The 21,131-nt window shown below is 43.1% G+C and overlaps 1 protein-coding gene across 3 annotated transcripts in view; it reads right to left on the bottom strand.

Moving 5' to 3' along the window:
- Window positions 1–1,952: 1,952 nt before the first annotated feature.
- MUSK (muscle associated receptor tyrosine kinase) overlaps window positions 1,953–21,131 on the bottom strand; it is an 88,866-nt gene continuing 69,687 nt past the window's right edge. For 2 of the 3 annotated variants that reach the window (XM_077816484.1, XM_077816482.1), the window contains 5 exons: window positions 20,633–20,808; window positions 14,053–14,236; window positions 11,614–11,805; window positions 5,083–5,231; window positions 1,953–2,629 (listed from right to left, as the gene is read on the bottom strand). In XM_077816484.1, coding sequence (XP_077672610.1) covers window positions 1,953–2,629; window positions 5,083–5,231; window positions 11,614–11,805; window positions 14,053–14,236; window positions 20,633–20,808 — 1,378 coding nt within the window. Of the gene's footprint in view, window positions 2,630–5,082; window positions 5,232–11,613; window positions 11,806–14,052; window positions 14,279–20,632; window positions 20,809–21,131 lie in introns of all 3 variants that reach the window. The other variant, XM_077816481.1, reaches the window with a different exon arrangement.

The raw sequence follows: 21,131 nt of genomic DNA on the forward strand, positions 1-21,131 counted from the left end.
AGGCAAAAACTGAGTGCTTGTGAAAATCCCCCCCCGCCCCCTCAACAACCCTTTGTTCTTGGAGATTAGATTTGAACACCATCACTTTTGATCCAAGGCATTTAAAAACGTATGGTGAGCACCTCTAGTGTGTAAGTACAATTTTCAATCTGAGTCTAAAACTAGGAAATATCTGACTGGGAACAGGTTTAGAACCTAATCCTGCCTTTTCTGCATGTAGAACTCCTATTGAGGTGTATAAAAGCGTGACTCAACCTTGAGTTATAAACTCATTCTAACACAAATTATACAACCATCCAGTATGCATTGACAAAGACTGTAACTCATCAGAATAATATTTCAGTGTTACTTGTGCACATAACAAAATGGACATGTTGTGAAACTAATGAAGCAGGGCTTTAAAAAAAGTGTTCAATTCCTTTGAATTCTCAGATAAACAGAGTATTTCATAAGGTCTTACCAGGGCCCACTGGGACAAAGAGCGAATAGAAAATTTCCATCCTCCACTCCCGAGTCTAACTATTGTTCTGTTTGAGCTATCATCCAAGTTGTTTCATCATATGGTCTGCCAAGGGCAATTTGGAAATTCATTTTAAACTCTTTCCTTTGCTGAGATAGCCCAGCCTGCTAAAGTGTTCATTTTGTTCCTCAGTTCAAGTGTTCATCATTGGCTACATTTTATGTTAGGCAAAATTTTGAAGGGCCAAATACTAAAGTCTTTATTGAGGGCTCAATTGAGCCTGTGAGGCCCAGTCCTTAGTTGGAGGCTACATAGACCCATTTTGTCCTACCTGGAGCACAAAGAGGAATTTCACCTTGGAGATGCAGCACTTCTCCCAAAGCAACCCAGCATATAGGAGAAGTGCTCCCATTGCAGGATCCCTTCAGGGGAGGCAGCCTACTCTCTCCTGTGTATCTGGCCTGCTCCCACACCAGTGCATAGGGGAAGGGGAGGGACCCTACCTCTTGAGGGGTTTCTTATCTGGGAGGTACAGAGCAGGGAGCAATCCCTGTGCTCCAGGAACTGCAGTGATGTTGTGCTGTGCAGGGGCAGAGATTTATACCCTTCCTCACCCTGCCTCACACAGCCCCACACACCTATGGAGCAGCAGGCCCCATCTGGCCCTTACTTTTTATGTTCAGCTTTACTCAGGCAAACTCCCATTGACTTCAGTGGCAGCTCTCAGTGCCCATTAAGGGAGTTTACCGTCCTCTGTAGCATCCATATATTGGCCATTTCTCGCGGCAGGATGTGACAGGCTAATGGTCTGATCTTGTGTGGCAAATATCTGAGTGTGAAAGAAGAAGGAAATTAAAGGGAAAAGAATGGGACACTTTTTTTTTAAAGGAAGTGAATATGTACAAAAATTTTAAAGGAAACAAGGATTTTAAAAAAAGGAGACTTGAAAGCAGAAAGGGAAGAGGAAAAGGGGGAAAAGCTAAACACATGAAAATGGGATAAAAAAGGAGAGAATGGGAAAGCAGGGAAATTAAGGTCAACAGAAAGTTTTGCTTTGAGGGGAGTGTTTTGTTTGTTCCTTAGAAATCCTAAACAGTAACTATTGAACTAATTTGTAGTAATAAGGACTGGACTCACTGGTTTTCGAGGGAGTCTAGGCCTTGACTCAACTGCAAATTAGTTCACTAGTTCAGAAGCTAAATCCTGTTTATAAAGACAAAATGAGAACTTGCCCCTTGATTGATGAGCAAGATGCTTCTGCTCTCAGCAAAATTGTCCTCCTCTAATGTAGCCACCATTCCCAAATGTCCACATACAGTCTCTCCCCTTTACCTTTTTGGTTTAGCAGATTAAACATACTGGGCCCGACCCTGCAGCCCTCACTCAGAAAACTCCCCTTGAGTTCAGCTTGGGTGTTGTGGCTGAGGAGTGGGCCAGCTGCACTGGGCATAGGATGGGGGTGAAATGTCATGCTGCAGTACACGCCTCAGACCTAGATAGCAGCCACTGCTCTCTCATAAATACGCTCCAGGATGCGATGGATGCTGGCAAAACTGGGCCGGTCAGAAGGCAGCTTGCTCCAGCAAAGGCGCATCAGGTTGTAGAGCTCCAAAGGGCAGTCGTCGGGGCAAGAAAGGACGTTGCCATCTCTTACATAGTAAATCACCTCCTCGTGAGCCATCCCATAATAGGGTTGCATGCCATAGGAGAAAATCTCCCACAGGACCACGCCGTAGGCCCACACGTCGGACTCGGTGGTGTAGCGGTTGTAGAATATGGATTCGGGGGGCATCCAGCGAATGGGAATGGCATCATTCTCATTGGCTTTGTAATAGTCTGCTGAATAGATATTCCTCGAGAGGCCAAAGTCTGCAATTTTTACCACTCTGTTCTCGCCCACCAAACAATTCCTGGTGGCCAAATCCCGATGCACAAACTTGCGCTCTGAGAGGTATGCCATGCCCGCTGCCACCTGCTTGGCAATGCCGAGCTGATCAGTGCAGCACAGAGCAAGGGGATTGGGATTGGAGAGCCTGATCCTGGCATCAAGGTTACTGTGGCTCAGGCCGCAGAGGTTGTGTGGTGAGCGGGTGCGCAGGTATTCATTGAGATCCCCGTAAGCCATGTATTCGAACAGCAGGCACATGGGTTTCCCAACAGCACACACCCCTGAAAGCGAGAAAATACACCAAGTCAATCTTGTCCTTTTTTTTTTTTTTTTTTTTTTGGTATAAGGAAGATTTTTAAAAAGCACAGATATAAATTAGGCCCTCAAATCCCCCTGACTTTCTTTGTGCCTTTATTAATCTTCTAATGTTGAACTCCAAGGGGAGGGAAAAAATGTAATGTTCTTGGCTGATTTACTCTGATTCCCCAAAATAAAAAAATTTGGATGCCTTCATTTGATTATGAACCAAATCTTGGTCACATTCATGTTAACAAGGAGTTTTGCCATGGACCCCATCATGCTATAGGTACAGTACAAAGGCAAAACAGACAGTCCCTCCCCCTAAGAATTTACAACCAATATAGTGGAACTCTCATGCACCAAGCTTCTGTGTGCCTTGCGAAAATTCTAATTTTTCCTTGACGTTTCTTTATAAACAACTCTATTTTTGCCCAACTCAGGTACACCTAACAAACTTCTACCGTTTCACCAAATATCTTATGATGTCTATCCTGGAATAAAAGCAAGTGCCCCATGTTAAGACAAATATCTGTGAACCATTTAATATCTTAATTTTGTGTTTTTCCCTTGGGAGTTAGAAACGATTCTTTCAAAGAAATTCATAACCAGCTGAATGAAATGGAGACAAGTACCCAGTACATTTTGATCATATATCTTTTGTATCTTAAAGAAAAAAGCATTGTGATTATGAGACGAGCTAGGTGTCAGATGCAAGAAATGATCAGCAAATATTCACTTTCAAATTCAAAGGAATTATTTAAGGAGGGCCGGGTTTCCTAAACAGCTATTATTCTCAACTGGAACTACTGGATGCTGGGCACTTTTGAAGATCTGGCTCCCGAGTCTTTATTCTGTGCGTATTGGGGTTTTTTTCCCCCAACTTTCAATGAATGAAGGAATTATTCAATTAATAGATTTCCAAATTATTCAGTTTTACCAAATAAATAACAATATTAAACCAATTTTAGAGCTGGCCAAAAAGACACGAACATTACCAGTATTCCACTGCTTGCCAGCTACTGAAAACCAGTGCAACCGGCATTCAAATCATACACACTTTGCTTTCTTATAACTGCCATTCAGCACAGTCAATGATATGGCTTATTGTGAAATATGAAATTCTTGCCAATGACCTAACACTTGTCTCTCGGAGAAAGAACAGACATTTCCCAACGTGATAACATCTGGTTCTAGCAAGAACAAGCAATGTGAAAGGTTTATAGGTCAAATAGTGTTCATTTCCTCACACCCTTGCAATATAAAACCAGTTAATTCCTGTATCTTTGGCCTTTCCAAATTTATCCAATGTGTTAACAATAAACAAAAAGTTGATTCTAGTTTAGGGCACTTCCTGTTCCTCTTTTCTGTGGCTGAAGTACATACGCCAGGTCAGCTTTCATGAAACCAGATTGCCGACAGAATTCCCTGATAATGTTCCTATTGATATGACAAAGAGCCAAATCTACCTCCAGGGAGTTTACAGAAGAACCATCTGATGGCATTGGTTAATGACCTCTACCACTGCTGAAAGATGACGTTTACAGGGCCAAAATTCTTGTGGTCAGATTTCTTGATGGAAGAATGACACGGGGGGGCCCCCATTAGCCCACCATGGAGGTGGTGCCCTCTAAGAAGCCCAATAAACTTTTATCAAGCTATTTTCAGACAGTCTGCCAAGGGGAAGGAGGAGAGAGAGACTATTCTTGTTCTTTCTATTTTTAAAGACTCAATGAGGTACTCAGATGGCTCCCATCACTGTATTGCCTGAATAACAGACAATCTGTGTGCTCAAAATTTGCACCCACCGTTTTGCGCCCGCAAAATGAATAACAATTCTGAGTTACTGCATCTCTAGCCAGTTCATTTGTACGTACAGCCAAGTGGAGGTGTAAGCAATAAGATTTTCACCCACATCTTTCAACTGCAAGCTAGGAAAACATGTATGAACTGACCTGTAGTCTCCCTGAGTTTCACCCTGAGTGAATTGACTCTGGTTTCAGTCCAGTTCTTATTGCAAAAATCACCATAATTTGGAACTAACTGGTGTCTGTGTTAAGAGTCTTAGCAAAGAGATAGAAACTGATGTAAGTGGTGCAGGATTTGGATCTTATTTACATGGCCATATATGAAAACTAGTCTGCCTCCGTGTAACAAAAATGGCATTAGTGCTAAATATTCAAACGTGTGCCAATAGAGAATGCAAAAAACATGCGGTGGCATGTACAAACACCCCTTCCCCCCCCCCACCCCCAACAACTAGGGCCTTACCAAAAGCAAATTTGTTGCCCATTCCTTAATTTGCAATTTCCACATAACTGCAAATCCTGTGTATGCAACCTTAGGTGTTACATTTTTGAAAATTTAGACCCAAAAAAACGACAAATGGATTGCTGGAAAGATCATACCCCAAGAGCTGAGCATTTTGTTTTTGTACCTAACAGTTTGACGATATTTGGGTTATCGAATTCTGCCATGAGAGCCGCCTCCCTCTGGAAATCAGCCTGCATGTCTGCAGAAGCTTCTTCCTTTAGCATTTTCACTGCCACCATTGTGAATGGCTCAGAAGGAAGCAATCCAGGAGCCCTAGGAGAAAGAGAATTTCTAAATAGGACTAGAGGTATTGCACGTGCACACACAGACGCACAATGTTAGCCCCATTTCCTGTTAGAAACCACAGACCAAACAAAGCAGGGATTGGGGGAGGACTCTCAAAGCAGTGACCTGCAACTGGAATTATTTTGCAGCCTTGCTGGGCAATCCCCGGAGAGGGCAAGGACTGAAGGAGAATGAAAATCAAACCCACCTCACCTTTTAGAGGTGACTCCTCCTTGGCAGGAGTGTAAGACACATGGTCAGTGTGTGGGAAAGATAGCACCATTGCTGCCCTTGTTGTGTCTGTCTGAGGACTCTAAACCCCCTTTAGTCAGTCCTGCATATTTTGCCAGCTCTACCTTTTGAATATTTTTGAGAGGACAGTAGCATCTGCTGAGCTTTGCTGGCTTACGTGCCTGCCCAGGAGCAGCTGCTGTAACATGCTATAAATTGAAGATTTCTACTGCTTAGAATTGTAGAACTGAAAGGGACCTCGAGAGGTCATCTAGTTCAGTCCCCTGCATTCAAGGCAGGACGAAGTATTATCTAGACCACCCCTGACAGGTGTTTGTCTAACCTGCTCTTAAAAATCCCCAATGATGGAGATTCCACAACCTCCCTAGGCAATTTATTCCAGTGCTTAACCACTCTGACAGTTAGGAAGTTTTTCCTAATGTCCAACCTAAACTGCTCTTGCTGCAATTTAAGCCCATTGCTTCTTGTCCTATCCTCAGATGTTAAGAACAATTTTTCTCCCTCCTCCTTGTAACAACCTTTTATGTACTTGAAAATTATGTCCCCCCTCTGTCTTCTCTTTTCCAGACTAAACAAACCCAGTTTTTTTCAATCTTCCCTCATAGGTCAGGTTTTCTAGATGTTTAATCATTTTTGTTGCTCTTCTCTGGACTTTCTCCAATTTGTCCACATCCTTCCTGAAATGTGGCACCCAGAACTGGACACAATACTCCAGTTGAGGCCTAATCAGCGCAGAGTAGAGCGGAAGAATTATTTCTCGTGTCTTGCTTACAACACTCCTGCGAATACACCCCAGGCTGAGGTTTGCTTGGGAGGCTGCATGGCCTAGTAGATGGGCTCCATTCCCAGTTCTGTCACTGACCTGCTTTGGTACTTAAGGAAAATCGCTGTCTTGTCAGCTTAGTAAAGCTACAGTAATATTGTTACATAGCCCTTCTCATCTTCAGATCTCAAAGTACTTTACAAAGGAGGCCAGTATCATTAACCCCATTTCACAGATAGGGGAAACTGAGGCACGTGGCAGTGATGTATCTTGCCTGGCAGAACCTGGGACCCCCGTCTCTTGAGTCCCAGTCCAGTGCCCAATCCACGAGGCTACATTGAAGCCTTTTTCTGAGTCGGAGCCTCTAGCCACCACTGTGATATAAATAATAATCATGAATATTTTTCTTATCCTTGGGGCACTCTTCCCTTAACATTTTTAATTATAGATGCTGGGTCCTGAGCTTGCCAAAGACTTAAGGATGTCAATTCCCAAAGCACAGTAACTTTCCACTCTTTAAACACTGGTCAAACCTGTGGAAATGGTGTACGTTTTATTACTTGAGGTAATTCCTACCCATGGAGAGATATGGAAGCCATGCCCTCAGCATTATGTTCCTGGATGTAGCCACCTAATACCTATAAAAGGAAGCATCCATTTGTGAATTCAGTTACTACACCTGACCCACTGATCCACCATTGCTTAAGTGTCAGGTTATTTTACTGTTCGGTAGCCATGAGAGGTTCTAGTTTCCGAAGCAAACTTCCAGTTTCCTTTTCACCTATTGCGGACTGATGGCATTGCAACAGATGCACTTGGCTACAGTAAATGTCACATCATTGTCAAATGTCAGAGAATGGGAAAACACCCATCTAAAAAGAAATCTCCCAAGGCAAGCCAGTATTACAGCTGAAAAGTTTGTCTGAGATCTAGAACGTAGGAGCAATAAAACTTCTTCTTTTTCTCCACAATTGCCTTCTTTAAAGCTAAATGCCATTTGTGCCTTCTGGTGGGTATCAGAACTTCCACTATGCTATTGGGGACAATAGTCTTTTCACGTACCAGTCAGTGGCATATGTTTCAGTGCTTGAGGAAAAGGAGGGTATGATCTCTAGTTATTGATAGATAATGCAAGTGTAAGAAAGATAAGGGGGCTCACCTCTTCTGATTAGCATCAAGGCTTCATTACACCTGATCAAAAGCCTAGAAGGGTTTATACGGAACAGAAATAAGAGACAACACAGGTTTCACATGGTCTTCTTTTGAGTGAGAAATTCACCCCTGTGCAGAGGCTGGCAATAGCCTAGGTACCTCTTAAATCCTGAAAGTGTAAATTAAGTGGGATTTAAGAAGTGCATGAGGTTTGCACAAGGGTGAATTTCACGCTGAGCAAGTTCTTAGCAGACAAGTATCTGTTGCAAAAATCGCCATGATTTGGAACGAAGTGGTGTCTTTAACAGTTTTAGCAGAGAGGTATAGAGACAGAACCCTTTTAATCCACAAAGTGCTCTTTCCAGGGCAGTATTCGAAAACAACTCATTTTGATATTAAACAGGAGTTCAGTTTCCAGGGCTGAAAACTGGGGGCCTCCTAACCAATAGATGATTTCCTCCTGGGACCAGGTTGCATCAACTGATATTTTTGCTAGCACATGTCTCTCCAGTGCTTGGATTAAACGTTATGCTGCAAGTGCACGATGGTGTATGGGGTGGAGGAAGCTGTCTATGCCTTCTGCCCACTATGCATCGGAGCAGCACAGGATAGGATATGGTTCTTAGCTGCAGAATTTGGCTCATAGCTGACAACCAGCACAAAGGACTGACCAGTAGTGCAAACAGAGTTACCACACACAGACGGACCCAGGAGCTATGTCTGCCCTTATGGTAGAGAGATCTTTTGTGCCTGAGAAGTGCAGTTGTTGACCACGGTCTTAATCCCAGAGTTTTTTAGGCAATCTGTTAGATATGCCGGGCCATGGCCGCCGAGCTCAAACTGAAGAAGGCAGCTGCATGTTGATCGATGTAGAATCATGTGGTTTGAGAGCTATAAAAGGAATACCAGCAATGCATAAGATAATGCTCTTTTATTAGGAGGTCTTGAGCTGGCCCTAGCTTTGCTTAAGTGACTGACTGGAGCTGGCTACTGATCTTGTTCTTAAGACAGATGTGACGGTAACTTGTTACATCCTCAATTCCCACTGCAGGAGACCGTTCTTAATACAAATGGCAGCCTTTCAGAGGGAGCCAGTAAATAACAGCCAGTCACTTCCTGTCCTGACATGCTGCTTCACCCAAGAATAAGTAAACAGTGAATCAGAATTTTAAGGAAGCCAACTGGCAAAGAGATTATTGGCACTGTGTGTAGAATTATGTTTACAGGGATGAAATATTATACAAGGAGAAATAAGAGGCTTACTAAATTTACTCAGAGGCATCCATTAACATACATAGGGCAGTGAATTTAATTTCCTTTCTGAGAACAGGAAAAGCTTATTTCTCATGTGGTAGCTTGAGCGTTCCATCCAGGTGTGGGTCTGGCAGTACTGGAAGCTAACAGAACCATTATTTTTTATCCACCAACTCTGCGCAGCACTGCCAACTGCGAACCTTTGCCCAGGAAATGCTCGGCTTCTGAGGCATTCTTGATGAAGCTGCCAGGTGAGAGGGTAACGCCAACAATAGGGAGGAAACCCATTCAGAAATCAGGATGGCTGGAGCTTCTCCATCAAGCCAAGTCGTTCCCAAAGCACAGGGTCTTTCTGTTTTCTGTTCATATACCTCACGCTTTTTTCTGGTTCTCGTTAAATATCGCTTAAAAACTTTCTGTTAAAAGGAATTGCAAAATGCAGTGAAAATTACATGTGGGAATCTGGAGGGATAAGGATTATTCAGAGGAAACTCACCGTGGATAGAATTCACCCAAGTCAATAGGGCCTATGTAAAGATCTATATACCATTTAAGGCTCACTTAACCCACAGCTTAAGTAGGGTTTGAATTGCCTTGTATAGGTGCCATTCTGTTCAGGTCAACTTCACCACTGGGCAGAGGGATAGCCTATACCCTCAAAATAGAGCTCAAGTGGTCTTAAGTGGGGCATAGTCCTTGTGTTGCCTGTCTGCATAGATGTGAATTTTACCCAGTATGAAATAAAATGATGGGCTATATTCACCAGTGTATCCCAGATGCTTGGTTTAGCTAGGCAGATACACTGGGTGTAGGGCTGCTTTGCCTCATCAGAATGGCACTTGGCATCCGGCGCACAGTTATGAATCTGGTCCCATGTGCTTTGTTGTTGCTTCAAGCTCAACTCATCTAGTTTAGCCAACAAAGCCAATCGTCAGTCATAAGCTAAGCATCTGTGATTTTGCTGTGTGCCCTTTAAACTGTTATTTTTAACACTGTCTGTATAAATAAATGTGCACTTCCTCCACATCCCTTCAGGGGGACAAAAAAATGCCTCGCATCCATTAGAAGTATTTCCTCGCTCTAACAAATTTAACCTACTACATAATTCATTTCCTAATAAAGTTGTTAATGGTATAACTGACCATGCCAGGGCAGAGCATTACCACACTATTAACTTTTAAATGTCTACTCTTGCAACCACAACTTGCAAGAGGAGTCCTTTGACTTAGCAATCAATGAGACTAGTCCCACAAGTAAGGTTTGTGGGTGCATGTCCACGCTGAGGAGCATGTACATTGTTTGTTCATTTCATTTCTCTCACACAATTCCACATATAACCTCATTAACCAGTCACGTTCCATCCTGCAGAGGTGTCCCAAGTAACAAGCACATCACTGAAACTAACCGTGAAAAGAGGAAAGGGAGCCAAAATAAATACACACTGCAGCCTTTCCACTTCCTTTCAGCAATTCTGGGGTAGGACTTTCAAAACTTCTCATCACTGGCCTAATCTTACCCCACTGATGGCAATGGGGGTGTTACCACAAACTCCAGAGCAGCCAACGGAGGTGGAGCAAATTCAGAGTTCTTTTGAAATTCCCGCCTGTAAATTGTTGAAAACATTTAGAGAAACCAATACTGGAAAACACTTCAGAGTAATTAATATCCATGAGAACTAGCACTGGGATACTATTTCTATCCTTTTATCTTCCCTGCTTCACTCGTAACTTACATGAGCCTTTACCTCACTGCTCATGATTTATGGTCTTTCACCTGCAAAGTAGTGACTGCCCTCTCCTCCCATGGAAGTCAACAGAAACAGGATTGGTTCTTAATTCCTTGAATTCAGAACAGTGCCAGGAGTAAGGCCCTGCAGCTGCACCTGCTCAGTGTTCCTGACACCCTGATGAGCCAGCTAGAATGCCTGATGGACCGTCCTGCCTGACTGGCTGAGGAAGCCAGCAGGCCAGTTCTTAAACCCAGCAGCAGCAGTAGCTTGCTGGCTGCTCAAAGCACATGCTCAGGGACTCTCTGCCTCCCTCTGCTTGTGTCTCACCAAGCCCTGCTCCTGCTCTACTCTTCCATGGCTTCAGTCCAGATCCTACCCTGCACCCAGCCTTGTTCCTGCCTCAGAACCAGCCCTGCTCCTGCTTTCCCTGATTCCTGGTAACCCATTTCTGAGCCTCGGCTCTGATTCCTGACTCTAGTTCTGTCTAGATCCTTGTCTATGGCATTCAGACTCAGATTCTGGTTCTGACCCTCAGCTCTGATTCCTGATTCTGACTCTGTCTTGGGCATGTGGACTCTGACCACTAGGCCTGACTCCTGCTCTGACCGTCTATGACCTGGTCTCCTGGCAAATAAGAAAAACTGTCAATTTCAGGAATAAGGACCCGCTAAGCAAGTAAAGGTATTTTTGCAGCAGGATTGGGGCCTAACTGCAAATACAGTAGGGGGGGGTAACCACCAGCAAATGTTGGGGTGGTGGGGTTTTTTTTGTTGTTGTTGCTGGCTACCATGTACCAACATCTTAAACAAACATGAAATCCTGGGAAAATTTGAAAATTTCACAATGGACTAGTCACAGGAAAAACCAGCAAAATTCTTACTGTCCTGAATGCATCATAAACTTAGCTGCCACATTCAGCTGGATTAACAGGAATAAGTGAGATAATCTGTCTAATATATAGAAGATGACTATGGACATTTGTGATCATGTTTTACCAAATAACAATTGAAAGTGGGAAACAACAGGGGTAAATTAGCCTAGTTTTTATCATTTAGTTTTGTCATACTTTCACACTCACATTTCATTCTGGTTAGAACAATTAATTTCTCCATGACAGTTGGAATAAACGAACAAATATTTTCCTGCTACCGGAACTCTAGCCAGATGTTAATATCTTCCACGTATCAGTATTAAGGAGCACTTGCTAGCAGGACACTTACCTTGCTTGAAAGACCCTTCCAAACGCTCCTTCTCCGATATCTCTCACGTATTCAATATTGTTTCTTGGATATTCCAGGCTGAGTAATTTAGGATTCAGGAGAAGGGGTATGCGCTGATACATGGGGTTAGGATGAAGTCTGTCCAGTAGGAGCTCCGATGGAAGAGTGGTCAGCGTTGGTGCTTGTGACTCCCTGAAATGATAGATAAGGAAATGATCAGTGGGTTAGAGCATGTAGGGTACTACGTCAAGAGGGAACATTTTGTTCACTTCATTTGCGGTTTGACTCTGCAAAGCTGAAAAGGGGGAAGTGCAGAAAGACTATCCACAGGGCTTCTTCACACCATACAGAGTGGCTTGCCAGCCTTGCACAGTCAGTCAACCTGCCCTGCTGCTGGAGTAGTGATTATCTATGAAAATGGCTGCCCAGCCATAGCATGCCCTGAATACATGTTCTGCCTCTTTGCTCCCACCATGCCAACATCCTCATTTTCAGCCCTGTATGCCCTTGTGGAACTACATGTAGGAAATGTCTTGGATGGGTGAGTGTGGTGCCCCTTAACACGGGGATATGTGCCTTCCAAGTGTACAATGTATCTGCCTGGGCATTTTGCTACCTCCCCCCTTCTTACCAGTTGTGCACTACCATGTGTCTCATGACTTGTATTGTTGTTTCTGGGACATTTCCAGTTTGCCTGTTATTTCTAGGGATCTAGACTAAGTATCTAGGTCTGCCAGGTCGGGGGCCAATCCAGCAGGCCACTGGGTACAGTAGTCATCCTTCCATCAGCAGTTGCAACAGAACTATCCATGTGAGCCAGGATTGCTCATGTGATTAAGAGTTTGCAGGGCCTCAGTCAGTAATCTGGGGCAACAATATATAGAGAAAGGAGATCTAACACGAGAACCTACAGCAAAAAGGAATGATACCCTGAAAACATTATTCTCACCCTTCAGCAGAGCACTCTGCAAAGTTACACTTTTCAAAAACCAGCATCCCTTCACTTTTTGACAATTGAAGGAATCTAGTGGCTGGAAAAATTCTCTTCTGGCCTGTTCCACAAACTGTTCAGGCTGTTAACCATAAACAGCAGGGTTGGGGCTAAGGAATTTGCTTTAAGGGCATGAGGGTTTTGAGGAGGGAGAAAACCCACATATTTTCAACCACATTCATGTCCAGATAACTTCTTATATATTGACTAAAGTCTCACCATTAAGAGTTTGTAGTGTAATGCTTGGGAACAGAAGAAATTTCATTAAGAGTCTCCTTTTTGTTTTGTTTTTTATTGGAAGTGGGTGGGGCTGGAGTTGCTCCTTTTTAATTCTCTTTGACCACTCAATTCTTAACAATGTCTAAATATCTACTGAATACTTCACATCTAAGCTCCCCAAGGAGGAGAGTTTCCTACATCTAGATTGTCTAGTAATGGCCTACCATAGTATGTCCTTACATTCTAAGCTAAACTTGAACTCATTCTCAAATCTGTTAATTGCCTGAGAAACCAGAACAACTGTTTGCTATTCAGAATGAAAGCAATTGACCTGCTTAATTGCACACACGTTTCCAGATGTCTTTGTCAAATGATTCCTCAGGTTACATGAGGTCCTATGTAGTTATGAACTTTGCTGATGTTCATGTGACTTTTAGTCTTAGTCGTACGGTATATAAGTCACCAGTACCTTGGTTTAGTGCGATGAGAATTCAAAATGAAACATTGCTAACCTCAACTGGAAGTGTGAGGGAAAGCTGAAGCACTAGACAAGCACCAACGTTTTGTCCTGATTTCTAGGTCTCATGGAAGAACATGAGAATTTTTGGCCTGCATTATTTGTTGTTAATGTATGATTAGTGCCCAGAGGGTCCAGTTAGGATTGGAGCCCCAGGGTGCTAAATACTGAACAGACATATAAAGAGACATCCCTGTCCCAAAGAGTTTCCAATCTAATATTTCCCATTGCCCTATCGGCCTTAAGAGTTGAAACAGACATTGAAAGAAAAATGACAGGTTTCAGAGTAACAGCCGTGTTAGTCTGTATTCGCAAAAAGAAAAGGAGGACTTGTGGCACCTTAGAGACTAACCAATTTATTTGAGCATAAGCTTTCGTGAGCTACAGCATCCGATGAAGTGAGCTGTAGCTCACGAAAGCTTATGCTCAAATAAATTGGTTAGTCTCTAAGGTGCCACAAGTACTCCTTTTCTTTTTGAAAGAAAAATACAAGCTGTCAGCCAAGAAGAAATGATCCAAGATGAATTTAATCTTTTCTGCCCATATAATGGGGAAACCTGTGATCCATTTTGACCTCCCTGTGATCCATTTAAGTTCCCTCCTTAAATTTGAATTCAGTGAGTACTGGAATGTCCATTCCAAGCCCCATGTCAAAGCTGTATTTGCTGGAACAAATCCGACATGGCTTTATTTATAGATCTCTAGGTCATACCTCTTTTTGTTTTTCCATTGTTTTCGCCTTCGGCAGCAAACAAGAGCAATGATAATGAGAATCACTATCAATGCAAAGCTGGAGATGATGGAAATGATGACAGTCATCGAGTATGTAGGGGAGAAAGAAGAAGGGAGATTGGGAGTCTCTGCACGTGGCTTTTTCGTTCCTGGTGATATGGATACTGCAATGAAAACAAAAATAATGATTCCATCCCTCTTAAATTCTACAGAACTTTTTGTTAAAGGATACTTCTGACATCACCCAGTTGTCATGGTAATTATTGTGATGTCTACAAATTCCACAGTCTGACTTCCGCAGTAGGATCATACAGGAGAAGGTCGTTTGGAAGGAAGAAACCCCCTTTTTATGCCAATAACTTTGGTAAGAATCAAAGTAATAAAAGCGATTGAAAAAAATCTGATAGGTACAAATGTATTTAAACTTTTTAGTTTAATTATCTCTTTCAAAAAGCATCATGAATATAAATCATTGCTAGCAAAGCTCTGAAAGAGCTAAACCAATCTGTTGGTTTGTACGTGTAATGGCCAAGACTAAAAGGAAAGCTAAATCAGGCTGTTCCCCTTCATTCCTTTTCAAGTGCAGCCATCGTGACATAGCTTTGGCTCACTAGAGCCTTAGAATGTTTCTGCTCTCTGCTTAGTGGAAGTGGAAATAGTGAAAAGGGCCTTTGCTGAGGCGTAGTTTGAATAGTGCAGTATTTCTGTAATGGTCATTTAAAACCCCTGACGTCCTGTGGATGAGCAAAGTGTGTGCCTGGGCACAATACTGGGGAGGCAGAAACTCTAAGATTCGTATCCTGGCTCTGGCCTGGATTTCCCAGGGCCTTGGGCAAGAAGTCACTTAGCTTCTTTTCTACCTTCATCTCCCCTTCTCTTTTTACGAGCACGTGCTAGTTTGTAAAGCACTCTGAACGTTAAGGCCAAATCCTGTTCCCACTGAATTCCAAAGACACTGGTACGACTGTCAGAACTGTCATGGTGACTATTAGGATATGACGGTCCTGAACGGTTTTGTGGATCAATGTTTAATGCTGTTCTAAAACTAACAGCTACTGGGCGAAGTAGTTAGCTGCTGTCCCTTACCCTCTCCACAGAGAGGCACACTGCAGTATTCCCAGTTTACAGAATGGTCCTTTGTGTAACACCAGGGACGTTCATTTTCCCCTCCTGGATTACGGCAAGAGTTCTCTGCATTTGACAGCTCTGGGAAAACCTGAGGGGTCCTTCTGTGCAAATGGGGTACCTGTTGGGAAGGAATAAGTTAGCGTTAGTGTTTCTGGAGCGCACTTCTTCCTGATGTTTTTAGAAACAGCTGATGGCTGCAAGTCTGCAACAGCTTGCCAAGAAACATATGACATCCGCATCTTGTGAGGGGGCAGTCATGAGGGTGAAATGCTTACATACCTGACCTTTTAACCACACTTTCCCTGGCTTTCTGTCTCTGAGGCCCTGATCCGCTAAGGTATTTAGGCACTTAGCTCCTGTTGATTTCAATGAGAATTAAGGGCCTAAATAGGGCCTGAGTAATTTGCTGGCCATCTCGGTATCGTTTTCAATAGGTGGGATTTTATTCCAGTTACTTGTACATATTACAAGAAAACACAATCGCTTAAATAGATGGCTCCTGTGTCGTGTGTCTGTTGTGCTTCTGGGGGATTCCTGTACTAAGCCTGAGGCGCCAGCCAGGGAATGATTGCCCCAGTGTAGGCAGATCTTTCAGCAACGTGCAGCTAGCTTTGTGGCTTCTGTGCCACCATCCTCCCTTTCTTCATGCTGACAGAGGGACCGAGGAAGATCTACCCGGTTAATCTGCAGCTGCCATAACACCCCTTTGGGGTCATTGGCCTTTGGCACTATTTAAACCAGTTTTCAGGTTGCTCTAACACAGGGGAGATGCCTAGCACACGGCTGGCTCCTCAGATGCCATCTTTGCCCCCACTCCCCTCTGGACTTGTACACCCAAGATAGTGTACTTAGGCTGGGATTTTCAGGGGATTTTCAAGAGCAGCGGCCCAACTTCCACCGAGTTTCTGTTCGACTCCTTTGGATATCCCAGCATTAGACTATAAATCCAACCCCGACTGTAGATCTGAGTAAACTGATGCTCACCTGTTCACTCCACTTCTGGCAAGGAATGCCTGAGGTTGTGACATTGACAGAACCCTGGTAGAACCTGCCATTGCCTTTGTAGCAAGTTGCTGTGGGGAAAGGCCATTTAAACAAGTAAACTGAGAGAGTGGACTGCAGCACAGTGAATCAAAAATGTGTAAACTATTTAATAAAATAGGAGTAAATGACCACAGTTGCAGATTAGAAGCAAAAAAACACCATTGAGAACATTAAGTGTCCAGACAGCTAGTCTGCCATCAAGAGACTATCTAGACTTCTGTTCACACCATTGAATAGATTTTGAACTCCGCTACACAAAGGTAAAGATGGTGTAACTCCAAAGGACCTAGTGGAGTTATTCCAGGTTTACACCATTGTAATGTGGGTTCAGATTCCAGTCTAGCCATTCTGCCCATCATCCATCCATCCATCCATCCATCCAATTCACTTCTGTTACAGAAAATGCAGCACAGAACCCCTCTGAACAACCTACGAGTATCTTTCTGCTTTTTTCATATGCAGATATAGTAAGTAAAGCTGCATGGAATATAAAATTAGTTATTCCTTGTTTCCTGTAAAATTGAGAATAAAAAGAGGGACAGCTCTTAGAACTGTACAATTAAAAACCATCCTGTTCATCAAAAGATTTGCCAATCTGATTGGAAGGAGTTGGTTCTAAGGAATGAAGGGGGAAGATTTTTCCAAAATACATAAGGAATTAAGGCACACAAGCCCCCCTAATAGTAAGTGAGACTATTTTTGAATTCCAGGGCCAGATCATGCCAATCGGAGGCCCTACCACAGGACCCCCATGGATCAGCCTCACACCCACTTAGATTGGCAGTGACCTAGGGCAGTCTTCTCCCCTCAGGACTAGCAACAGAAGTCCCCACAAGCCCCTGGAGAGGCAGGGTAGCAGCAGAGTGTCCATTGGCTTCAGAGGGGAGAATCAGGCTCTGTGACTATGTACCTCTTCTCCAACAGTGTGGTGCTTGTCTTATGAGAGTAAGCTTTTTAGGGCATAGTGTGTGTGCATAGTGCCTAGACACTGTACGTGGTACCTGCACACACTGATACTAAGAATAATAAAGAATGAATACAGTTTAGATAGATCCAAAGCTTATTCACGCTGGAGTTAATCTGAGCAGGAAATCTTGTGAGAATAGGCTTAAGTGCAAGATTTCTTAAACTAGCTGCTTCTGGGAGGGCTGGAAGTGCCACAAGAATCACCTCTCACACTATTTCAGTACCATTTCTTCCATTCCTGGCCAGACATCAGAAGTGCCAAGAAGAGACAACGTTAAGAAACAGGGTGAAAAGTTACACTAATGGTTTTGAACTTCAAGAAAGATTTGTTTGGGGTTCAGTTTGAGTTTGGGGCAAAAGATTTGGCCTCTTATTTTGTCTGAACAGATTTTACCCATTCCTCGTCTGTACGGTAAATGTAGTTCATGCAGACCTAGGTTGCAGATGTAAATATTTAGGGTGGACATCTATAGTACAAGTTCAAAAGGACCAATGGAAGTAGGGCTACTAGAGTAAATCAAACACATCATGGATGATCATGTATCCCTTAATCTGTTGCATTCCACACCTCCATTACTACAATAGTTTCTTTTCTATAGTACCTGAACACCTCATAGAGGGCTCCCTGCATTGCACACTTGGCAGAGGAAAGAAAACACACACCAGACCCGACAACGACCATGTCCTGGCAGCACAGAATGAATATTTTAGGAGTTTCCCTTTCAAAGGCAAGGTGAATAATATCTGAAACTTGTTTAATGATTGATCTGGTGCCACTAAAGCATTAGCCTGTTTCTTGACAAAAATAAAAGCCTTGCACAGTGACCCGTGCCCTCCGATTTGGTACTTTCACCACGTGTCTGAAATAAACATCCATATAATGTCTGAGAGACACTTTCTAGTGACCTTTTTGGAGTCAGAAACAATTACCAAAAAAGTAGCCCCTGCTTTCTGTCTAAGGGCGATGAGAAACTGGGAAACAAAGATGCCACTCGCATGGCAGTCTTCCCATAGGAAGGAGCAAGGAGTAACAGAGATTCTATATTTGGGATTTAGTTAATAGTAGCTCTGTTGATTATGCATGAGTTGGAATACAATCCAGCTCACTTTCCCATAGCTGTATGGATTGGCAATAGTATTGTAATAATAAAGCACTAAAATCGTACTTTTGTCCCTAAAACCAGAAAATATGACTAAATGGACATTGCGGGGGCTTATCAGCTGAATAAGAAGGTGTCCTTTGATAAAATGCCATTGATACTAGCCAAAGGTAGCATTTTTACATAGTCTCTCTTCTGACCTTCCAAAGCACTTAAAACCCCTGACCCAAAAATGATCAGGAAAGGGTTAACTCACACACACACACACACACACACACCCCCCCTCTGAGCAGGGGAAGGACTACAGTTGTATGCCTTAAATGCAAAGATTTGTGTCAAAGAAGCACAACAGGAGCAGCTGTAATGAATTAAGCTGTTTCTCGCAGAACACTATGATAGGGAAGTGCTCTGGGGATTTGGATGGCTACTTCTGGAAGCCAAACCCTGAGGGAAGCTGTGGGGAGAGAGATTATTATCTGGAAAAGCCTATTTTCGTCTCCTGGATTTTTCCTCTGTTTGCACTGCGTGCCCAGCAGGATAGTATCTGAGCACCTCCCAAGGGTGAAAGCAAAAGTACACGAGATTAGACCTCTGGGTTTTGTTTTTGTGGTTTTTTTTTCTCTCTCTCCACCCTTCCACAGCTCCTTTCTTCTCCCTTCCTCTCCTTTGCCCTTCCACATTCTTTCTTCCTCCTGGCTCTATTTAGTTTGTCTGTGGGAATGCGAAACAGTCAAAGCAGAGAGTTTAACTCTCAGTCTTTAAGAAGAGTTTTTGGCATCACACTGAGGAGTCGCATACACACATTTCAACCTATGCAAAGGCCAGACCATCATGATTTATCAAATCAAAAGCTCCACGGAAGGTATGAACCCCGAAGAGTCATCATGCTCCAAAAATCTTGCCTCATCATAATGAAAAAGTATATTGCAAATATTGTAAACGTGAAACATCTTTGGATTTAACCAACCCCCCTCAATTGTTCAAAAACCATGAGTCAAGGCCCCCCCAAAATCATGAGACTGGCTTTAAAAAAAATCACAAGATTTAAGAATGAATTATTTGTTCTTTTTATTTTCTTCCTGATGTTGAAAAGTTTGGGGATCACATTTTCTCCCCAAGCCTGAGAGCTAATTTTTTTTTAAATGAAAGCTGAGATTTTCAGGTAATAACCTGATTCCAGTAGGTAGGTAGGGCTGAAAGAACCCCCCTCTCCTCCCAAATATCAGGAGAGTTGGCAACATGGCATCTTAAATAACTAGACCAAGTCAAGGATTCTAGTTCTAAACTGCAAGGGAATCTACTTACTGGTTGTATTTTCTGTCTTAAAATCTGGAGGGAAAAAAAAGACAAACAACAAGTAAGCAACAGATATTCTAACTGAAATCTTTGTTCAATGGTTCAGCTACTATCAGTTCTCGCACGTGTTGTGGGAAAACATTCTTTCCCAGAAGCGCTCTGGGAAGTTTCTCTGTGAATACACCAGTTCTTCAAGTGGCAACACTATCATTAACGAAACTGGTTTTAGGTTTTGAGACCAATGGTTCTAAAATAGGGTGGTTGTTTTTTGGGTGGGTTGTACATTGGAATCAGGCCAAATAAACAAACTGTTGTTGCTATTGTTCTGTAATGCACAGAATTTGGCATTTCAAACACAGGGTAAAGTAGAACTAAAGATGTTGCAAGGCTACAATTTACTTCAAGAGCCTCTTCCAACTACATAGACTGATACGTAGGAAGCTGATTTCCTACCAGTTCTTATTTTATTCGTAAATTTTATATTTTACAATTGTCTTCCTTGTCAGAGGGCATTTGACATGCCACAGTCTAATAAATACTTAAAGGTACCATGGGCCAAATCCAGTGTACCCTGTGTGTCTCCAGTGATGTGAGTGGGATTCTTTTAGCTGGCCCCTCTCTCTTGGAGTCACACTGCCAAGGACTCCCCAGCCTCCTCCTGCTCCTTGTATCTCTCTTTAAAGGGGTTCCCCAGCAGAGAGGGTTTCCTTAGGAAAGCTATTACAGCTCCTGGGTGTATTTGGGTTTACTGCTGGGTGCAAGGGGGATGCGCTCTCCCTCTTCCATCCAATCCACAGATCCCCAAAACTCTGGAGAATCCACCATGGAATCCAAGGAAAGGGGGCAGGATCAACATGTCTGATTTCCCCCCTTCCTCTGGCGAAGAAGAGAGCCACATCCTCAGGGCATAATCTGGCCCATACTTTGGTGCTGATTGCTCACTGGCCTCAGGCCTTCCCCTCGTCCCCAAACACTTGCTACGCCTTGACTCCATTTAGCACAACAGCAAGCAGAATTCTCAGTTACCAAAATATGGAATCCTGGTGCAGGCCTTTGCGTCCTTGTGCAGGCTGGGAAGTCTGTTGCATTCAGGTAGAGCGAGCAGCATTAATCCTGGTTTGTAAATCCCTTTCTGGGAGTTCTCCTCCATTGAGAGCCATTCCTTAAAGCAGTAGAGATCCTTTACCGCAAGGCAATGCTCTCTACATTATTTTACAAAGAATAGTGAAATACACAGTCAATGGCTTGCTGACAAACACTGCATTAACAATGGTGTGCAAAAGTTATGCAGACAGATCCTTAGCTTGTGGAAATCGGCATGGCTCCACTGATTTCTATGGGGCCACGCTGATTTATACGAGCTGCGAATCCGGCTCATAAACTGTAATGGAAACACTGCATGAAATGTAACAATTTGCTCTAGGGAAAGCCTTGAAGCTGCATTTTTTGTAAAGCAGTATTCTGTTCAAAGCACCACACATGTCATTCTGTATCATGAGTTCACACCAACTAATGACAGTGTGTC

The sequence above is a fragment of the Eretmochelys imbricata genome, chromosome 5 (assembly GCF_965152235.1).
Source record: "Eretmochelys imbricata isolate rEreImb1 chromosome 5, rEreImb1.hap1, whole genome shotgun sequence".
Lineage (NCBI taxonomy): Eukaryota > Metazoa > Chordata > Testudines > Cheloniidae > Eretmochelys > Eretmochelys imbricata.